At 41.2% G+C, this 8,822-nt stretch overlaps 1 protein-coding gene and 1 long non-coding RNA gene across 5 annotated transcripts in view; one reads left to right on the top strand and one right to left on the bottom strand.

Annotated features, from left to right (window-relative positions):
* The window catches only part of LOC122565348 (rho GTPase-activating protein 45-like), a 175,295-nt gene that overhangs the window by 19,554 nt on the left and 146,919 nt on the right, over positions 1-8,822 (bottom strand). For all 3 annotated transcript variants that reach the window (XM_043721229.1, XM_043721227.1, XM_043721228.1), the window contains exons 14-17: positions 5,689-5,852; positions 3,089-3,190; positions 2,393-2,491; positions 988-1,151 (exon numbers count right to left, since the gene is read on the bottom strand). In XM_043721229.1, coding sequence (XP_043577164.1) covers positions 988-1,151; positions 2,393-2,491; positions 3,089-3,190; positions 5,689-5,852 — 529 coding nt within the window. The remainder of the gene's footprint in view (positions 1-987; positions 1,152-2,392; positions 2,492-3,088; positions 3,191-5,688; positions 5,853-8,822) is intronic.
* LOC122565350 overlaps positions 1-8,822 on the top strand; it is a 93,920-nt gene that overhangs the window by 40,443 nt on the left and 44,655 nt on the right. The gene's annotated exons all lie outside the window — the stretch shown is intronic.

The raw sequence follows: 8,822 nt of genomic DNA, 5'->3' as shown, positions 1-8,822 counted from the left end.
GACACACACAGACACAGAGAGAGAGAGAGAAAAACACAGAGAAAGAGACATAGAGAGAAAGAGAGAGACACACACACACATATACACAGAGAGCTGTCGTGGACTATGGTAAAGGTAAGGTTGTATTCTAATTCCAGCCTTGCAAAGGTGTTCTTGTACTTTCGACAGGGGAAGTGATTAAGGGTGTTTTTATAATTAAAGAGAGAGGAAGTGATCATGACATCCTCTGGCAAACCCCATGAATTTCCAACCTGACCATGCAGAACACAATGTGCTGCTCAAGTGCTAGAGTATTGCTTCATAAAATCCAATGGTGAAACATTTGGCTTTGAATAGGTGTACATGGTGAACAGTTCACTTGATCAAATAGGCACTGGTGTCACTTTGATATCTTTAAAGAGAAAAGCAGTGGGTCATTCTAAAACAACAATCCTCATCAAAAATGGCAAAGTAGAGAGCTCAACTCATCTGTTTCCAATTATTTGAAATTTAGAAAGAAAGAATCTATATTTATATAGTTCCTAAGTATATCCTTTAAGAAATTCCAAATATTCTATGTTATGAATTGTCAATAAATTTACAGACCATTACTGTGGCAATTAGCAGTTTGCAAATATACAACAGTGAGACATGAGACTATTAATTTGTTTTGGTAATATTGGCTGACAGGGGAATATTTATCGAGAAATGGAGAAAACTCATTAAGTCTAAGAAGATTTCAAAGCAAATTACTGTTTAATGAAGTTGACAAATGAGACCTTGTTTTCAGGCCTCATTCTCAAGGATATTAAAAAGATTCAATGATCTGTTAACATTCATAAAAAAAGTTAGAAACCCATTACACCAGTGCAAAAGGTTATAAATATGGTCTAGGTAAACGATCAGCATGAATGTCTATTATGGAGACAATGATTTGTTTTACTTTAGCTCTAATATGCTCTACTACGTTTCCACAGCCACTACTAATCCCATAGATCCAGTACTTACTTCCTCACACTCTGCTCCCTGGAAATACACGTAGCTGTCACACTCTCTGCATTTTGATGGCGTACGAAGTTTCCTGAGGCGATGTGTTTGTGCAGCCTTCGAAAGTCGCACATTTTTGAAAGGGCCGGTAGATACCGCGATTTCTGGAGCCATTCCATTGATGCCTATTCCAAAAGGAAACCAACTGCTGATTTAAATAAAAATCGCCCGACAAATTTCTTTCAACGATCAAAACGTCGTTGTTTTGCGTCGGACTGGAAGGTACTTTGATCCAACACTGCTTCACTGCAGTTAGGTTTTTGTGTTGCTCTGACCCAAAATGATGAGCATTAACAACAATAAACTGGTTTCACAAGGTACAACTATCTCCTTGGGCTCCACCAGGATATCTCAATTTACCTCAGTCTGGGGTTGGTTAGCACAGTTGGCTGGAACAGCTGGTCTGTGATACAGAGTGACACCACAGGTTCTACTCCTGCACCAGCTGAGGTTGCCATGAAGGTACCTACTTCCTCGTCTCTCTCTTCCTCTCGAGGCATGGTAACCCTCAGGTTAACCACTGCCAGTCAACTCAATCTAATGAAGGAGCAGCCTACGATCCTTTGGAACTATAGTGACTTTATCTTCACGGATTTCAAACAACTTTTTCACAATTTTTCAGGTTTCTTATAAAGGACATTTCTCTGCTCCCCACCTCCCTCCAATGATCAGGTACCCGGGCCTCCCCGGCTGGTGCATGGCCAAGATGCCACCCAATGGGGGTGGACGCCCAGTGCTTGTTCTGAAATTGAAGAACTTCCTTTGACCTTGGAGGCCATGTGGAGGTCAATGGAGGAGATTCTTACATGGGTCTCTCATGGTTCCTTCTCCAGGATGCAATCCTCATGAATTCTTGAGACCATCACTTAACTTACAACTTGAGGACCATATTGGGCGGCACAGTGACTCAGTGGTTAGCACTACTGCGTCACAGCACCAGGGACCTGGGTTCGATTCCAGCCTTGAGCAATTGTCTGTGTGGAGTTTGCACATCCTCCCTGTGTCTGCGTGGGTTTCCTCCAGATGCTCTGATTCCCTTCCACAGTCCAAAGATGTGGAGGTTAGGTGAAATGGCCATGCTAAATTGCCCATAGTTTTCAGAGATGTGTAGCTAGGTGCATTAGTCAGAAGAAATGTAGAGTGATAGGGTAGGGGAATGGGTCTGGGTGGGATTTGATGGGCCAAATGGCCTGTTTCCACACTGTTAGAGATTCTACAATAAGTGATTCTTTCTCACTACTACCACTCTGCAGAGTTACTTTTGTTGCCTTGGTTACTAATGTTCCTGGTATGAGTCCTTGGCATACACAGGCACAGTTTAATGGACGTTTCTGGACATTTTAGAAGCAAATTCCCGTTCACTCACTTTGCTCAAAGTTCGTGCTGCCATCTTTCTCGTCTACATCCTCAGTGGATGATATAGCACCAGAAGAAGGAATCCTGGGCAATTTTCTGGAAAAATCACCTATGGAGACATTGGAGGTAAAATCTTGATGAAATATTATTCAGAACTAATGTCCAAGAATATACTAAAAATGGGTTAAAACTTTATAATTCAATTAGTACAATGCCTTCAATGTGTGTTTCTAGATGTGTGATTTTTGCAGTGTTTCTTTGGTGGTAGTGGTTGGGGTTTGAGCAAAGGTTAAGCTGCAAAAGAAAGAGGCTGTTTTTGTATTAGTTGCCAAGCAGGATGTTGCTCAGAATTAAGGGAACAAGGAGTCACCAAGAGACACTTGGTGTTCCAAGTTGGTTTGAGGGAAATTTAAAGTGGAGTGGAGTGATTTGTGAAGGATACTGGAAGACCTGACCTCAGTACATCAGGGAAAATAGGAGTTCCTTGGGTGTGGATTTTGAACTTAAATGTTAAGACCTCACATCTACCAAACACTTGCCAGTGTGTTTTCATTGTTTGTATCAGGTGATGTGAAAGTACCTTTTCTTTAGTTTTGTGTTATTAGTTGCCTATAACGTTGTTGAATTCATGTTGATACTGATTTGTTTGTTACAGTAAAAGCTTTAAAGTACAAGCTCTTGTCCTGTGATTCTTGAGTAATCCTACCTGTTGCAGATGACGGGGAATCCAGACCACTGCCTCCTCCAACATTGTCTGCATCACTCATGGTAGTAGGCCAGGATTTGTGTACCTGGTGACTGCGGACTCCTGAAAGGAATAATTTGGGTGCAGACTTGACTCCATAAATGAACATTCCTATCCATGGAAACTTTGCCCTCAACTCTCACGACCTGCTTCTTATTCCAATGCTTCATCTTAATTCAACCTAATATATTCAACTGGCTGTGTTTTGTCACTAATAGTCAGTCATCACAGCCAGTACTCCTTCAGTGAAGGCAGACTTCAGAATAACATTTGTAAAACCTGCTCTTCTCAACAGCATTGTCAAAAACATATTAATAATGGTTATAAGGCAAGGATTGAAAGTCAATGATCTGAATTAGGGTTTGACTGTGACAAAAAGTGTTTGATTTACAGTCCTACAACCTCAAGTAACCCCCTTAAGACAATTACTTGCTTGAACCTTCCTTGGTATCAATTGTCTCCATTCTTGAGATGCTTTCATGTGGAATAAACGATGCATTTAAGTGTACCTCAGTTTGATTAGTAAATGTAATATACAATTTACTTACATGCATTCTGAATTTACAAATGTTTACAGAGAAACCAGAAATGTTACTTAAACTAAATACTTCACATATCAACTTCAATCATTCAGCAGGAGATTCTCCAAAAGCTTTTGGCCTACAGTCACATAAGCGGGCAAAGGTAGAAAGTTGTCCAGGTATGTCCTGTCCTCAAACACCAGCACAAATCCATCCTGGCCAATTATTTTCCCATCAGTCTACTCTCGATCATCAGCAGTGATGGAACAGGTTGCCCACAATGCCATCAAGCAGCAATAGCAAAGGAATAAACTGCTCACTGATGTTCAGTTTGGGTTCCACCAGGGCCACTCGGCTCCTGACCCATTTACAGCATTGGTTCAAACATGGACAGAAGAGCTGAATCCCTGAGGTGAAGTGAGAATACTGCCCTTGACATCAAAGATGCATTACAGAGTGTGGCACTAAGAAGCCCTAACAAAATTGGAGTCAATGAAAATCAGGAGGAAAACTCTCTACTGGTTGGAGTCATATCTGGCACAAGGAATACAGTTGAGGTTGATGCAGTCAGTCATCTCCTCCAGGACATTAAGAAGTATGCCAACATTGTAGAGCCAATAATCTTTAACTTCTTCAGTGACTTTCCCTCCATCGTAAATAAGGTCAGAAGTGGGAATCTTCACCAATGATTGCACAATATTCAGTACCATTAGTGACTCCTCAGATACTGAAGCAGTCCATGTCAAAATGGAAAAAGTCCTGGACAACATCTAGGCTTGGGCTGGTAAGTGGAAAGCAATATTCATGCTGTACAAATGCCAGACAATGATCATCTCTTAAAAGAGAGGATCTAACTGTCACCTTTGACATTCAATGGTATTATCATTATTGAATCCTTACTTTCAACATCAAGGCGAGTTACCATTGACCTGAAACTGAACTGGTCCAGCCAAACAAATACTACGCATTCAACAGCAGATTAGGGACTAGGGATTCTGCAGGAAGCCACTCACTTCTTGCCTCCCCAAAACCTGTTCACCATTTACAAGGCATAGAAAAGGTACATGAAGAACATCTTGCACTTGCCTAGATGGGTACAGCTCCAATAGCCTTCAAAAAGGTTTGTATCATCCAGGACAAAGAAATCCACTTACTTGTCCATCCATCATCTTTAACATTCACTCCCTTCACCACCAACATAGTGATAGCAAAATGTACCATTTCAAGTTACACTACAGTCTCTCACTATGACTCCTTTAACAGCACCTTCCAACCTCAACTTCTGCCACCTACAACAGGAGCAGCAGATTCATGGGAACACCACCTGCAAGTTCTGTTCCAAATTAGATACCATCCAGCGAAACTAATTTTTGCAACTTGTCCTGTTTTCTTAACTCTGACTTCTTGACACCAGCTCATAGCCCCTAGAAATGGGAGTAGTCATTTTCCATTGCTTTTTATTTTTTGTTAAACATAAATGCATTCTTTACATCAATGTTCAAAATTTTGGCATGAAGAGGTGGAAATCTTTCCTTCCACCTTCAGGAACAGGGTGAGGAGGCAGGTCCTAAGCCTCTCTGGGCTAAAATAAGTATCAAACTTGCACTGTTGGCATTGTTATGGGTCACACAATAGCCACTGAGTTTACCAACTACCACAAAAGTCAATACTGTTGTTAAACTAAAATTCCAACAGCTATTCCCATGTCATTAAGTTTAAAAATATGCTAAACTCAGATAACAATTGATACTAGAAGCTAAACTGTACTAGACTTTCTGTAACATGAATCTTCAGTTTTCTTTCCCCCTCTCAAGAAATGCTGTGAAATCTTGCTCTGCTGAAGAGGTTTTTTTCATCTGACAAAAATTGGACTTTACAATCAAATACTAAAACAAATTTGTTATATTACTTCTAAAGTTAGGATCATTCACATATGCTTAAATTGGAAATGGTGGGAACCTTCAGGGTAGGACTTTAGCTTGATATATTCCCCATGAAAACTTTTACAGTTAGAAAACATAGCCAAATGTTAAGCTTTACCTCTTCTCTCAGTAGGTCCTCCACCTCGTGCTTCCTTCTGAGTCGATCCTCCCTCTGGACTGCCAGGCTCATCCATTGAGGACTGGGACTGTATCTCATTTGCAGGATTGGAAGCAAAGTCACTTGTATTGAAACTACCCTTACGAGCCCTTACATGGGGAGACCTAAAATAAAAAGGAGAAAAATTAGATTAATCTTAATGTTAGTCTTAATGTTAGGTCTTAAGGAGCAAAAATTGACAGCCATCTCTCAGCACTGCAATGAATTGTGATTCTGGATCACACAGAATAAAGGGACCTCAGAGTGCCGGTTCATAGTCCCTTGAAAGTAGAGACTCAGGTAGATGGAATAGTGAAGAAGACACTTAGTATGCTTTTCTTTATGGTCAATGCACTGAGTACAGGGGTTAGGGGATCATTTTGCGGCTATATCAGGACATAGGTGCGGCCACTTTTGGAATATTGTGTGCAATTCTGGTCTCCCTCCTATAGGAAAGATGTTGTGAAACTTGAAAGGGTTCAGAAAAGATTTACACTGATGTTGCCAGAGTTGGAGGGTTTGAGCTACAGGGAGAGGCTGAATAGGCTGGGGCTGTTTTCCCTGAAGCGTCAGAGGCTGAGGGGTGACCTCATAGAGTTTATAAAATGAGGAGCATGGATAGGATAAATAGACAAAGTCTTTTTCCTGGGTTGGGGAAGTCCAGAACTAGAGGGCATAGGTTTAAGGTAAGAAGGGAAAGATTTAAAAGGGACCTAAGGGATAACTTTTTCACACAAAGGGTGGTGCATGTTTGGAATGAACTGCCAGAGGAAGTGGTGGAGGCTAGTACAATTGCAACATCAAAAAGGCATCTGGATAGGTATATGGATAGGAAGGGTTTAGAGGGATATGGGCCAAGTGCTGGCACACGGGATTAGATTAATTTCGGATATCTTTTCAGCATGGTCGAGTAGGGTCTGTTTCCATGCTGTACATCTCTATGACTCATATTTGAACTGAAATGAACCAATATGCTCAACTTTCAATTCTGTCAATGCCACATGTCTTTTTTTATAGATCTTTGAGCATTACCAGCATTATCAGTGACTTCAGTCAAATGCTGCCTTGAGATGAAAGGTAAGCACTCTCATCTCACCCTGGGATTCAGCTCTATGTTTGGATTAAGAGATTTAGAGTTGAGTGACCCTGACAGAGTTCTAATTGAGCATTGATCATTGAGGTTATTGGTGATTCAGTACACTTGATAGGACTATTGATGGCACCTCCCATCAATAGAGCAGCAATTGGTCCTGCGTTTTATGGGTAGGACATAACTTACAATTTCCCACTTTTCTGGGTACACATCAGTGTTGTAACTGAACTGGAACACCTTATCTCAGGACCCAACTAGTTCAGGAGTGCAGGTTTTCAGGAATACTGCTGGGACATTGTTACGATCCATAGCCTTTGCTGTATCTAGTGCTTCCCAAATATTGTCGAGAGTGTGGTGCTGGAAAAGCACAGCAGGTCAGGCAGCATCCGAGGAGCAGGAGAATTGATGTTTCAGGACGGAGCCTTTCATCAGGAAACTTTCTCCTTCCCAAATATTGCCCCCCACAACAGTGACTCAATTTCGAGGCTTGAAAATGTCATGATCCTTCAATCAAAACTGTGAGCCTGGGAGAGGGAGGGGTTCAGATAGGCCACTCTACATACTTGCTCATGACCTTACTTTAGGTCCTGGCTCCATTTTGGAAACCCCTGGTGTTCATCATTTTCTTGATGTCACAAAGAATGCCTTGAATTGGCTGAAGACTGGCATCCACAATAATGGGAATCACAGACTAAGGTTGAGATGGTTCATTGAGTAGCATTTCTAGTTTCAGCCTTGTCTGACTCTTCACACAAATGAAAATGTAAAGAAAAACCCTAAACTTCCACAAAATGAAGCTCAACTCAATTCTGAGAAGTTCAGATTTGTTCTGTTAAAAAGAATGTACAGATTCACCACTTCATTACCAATGTAGTAGCTATCGATCATAAAACATGCTCTTTCCATTACGCTAGACAAAGTAAACACTTTATGACAGGACTGCTCCATATGCTTCCAAGAAGCTCCTCACTTCAGTTCCATAAAATTATTTCAAACATGTCAATGCCTTGATTACATTAATGTACAGGGAAGTGTCATTCAAACATATTTAGCATTATAAAGTGCAGCCAGTCCTCAGCAATGTTTTGAAACATATAGATATTTGAATGTTGATGGTCACAAAAGATTGAGGTGCATTGTATATGGAGGGTTTACTATCACTGCCTTTTACAGCTTAGAAAGTCACCAAAATGACAGACAATGTGAGTAATTCACTCTCCTCAGGGTCTGCTTCTCTCGTTGAAAGATAAAGAAGCAACAAAACGACATGTGGGAATCTACAAATATTTAAATGTCTTTCAAACTGGGCGAGGTCTAACCAATTCCAGTTCAGGAGGTAAAAACAATGACTGCAGATGCTGGAAACTTGCCCGAAACGTCGATTTCAAAGCTCCTTGGATGCTGCCTGAACTGCTGTGCTCTTCCAGCACCACTAATCCAGAATCCAATTTCAGTTCAGACATCCTTTTGATTGTAAACACTAACGACAGGTGGTTAGTGAATCTATAGAGGCCATTCTCAAATGCAGGGAGGAACAAAGCAGCAATACAGCTTTTGGCTTTCCCCTTTCTCCAGGGCAGTGCACATTTTTATCAAAGCAGCTTGATTGAGATCAGTAATGGGAGATCGAGATGCTCACTGTACTGCTCATGGCTGCTCAGGAGGTCCACGCACACTCATTTCCAGGAAAGGCAGAGTGAATGTAGCTCACCATTACAACAAAGCCTTTGGGTCATAGCATGAGGCAACATCAGATTTCATTAATTATACCAACAAAACTGTTTTTCACTTTTGACTGACTTTGTTCCATCAGCATCGCTGGATTTTGGTGTGTTAGCCCGAGGGTGTACCCGCTATGGTTTAATTGGTAGCACCTCCTGACTCTGGGATGGTTATGAATTTAAATTCCACTTGAGAAACTGGGGAATAAAAATCAATAATGTCATTACAATGACATTGAGAGTTGTGGGCGGCACGGTGGCACAGTGGTTAGCACTGCTGC

The sequence above is a fragment of the Chiloscyllium plagiosum genome, chromosome 31 (genome assembly GCF_004010195.1).
Source record: "Chiloscyllium plagiosum isolate BGI_BamShark_2017 chromosome 31, ASM401019v2, whole genome shotgun sequence".
NCBI classification, from domain to species: domain Eukaryota; kingdom Metazoa; phylum Chordata; class Chondrichthyes; order Orectolobiformes; family Hemiscylliidae; genus Chiloscyllium; species Chiloscyllium plagiosum.
The sequence above is the reverse complement of the archived record's forward strand: the minus strand, read 5'-3'. Positions and strand labels throughout refer to the sequence as shown.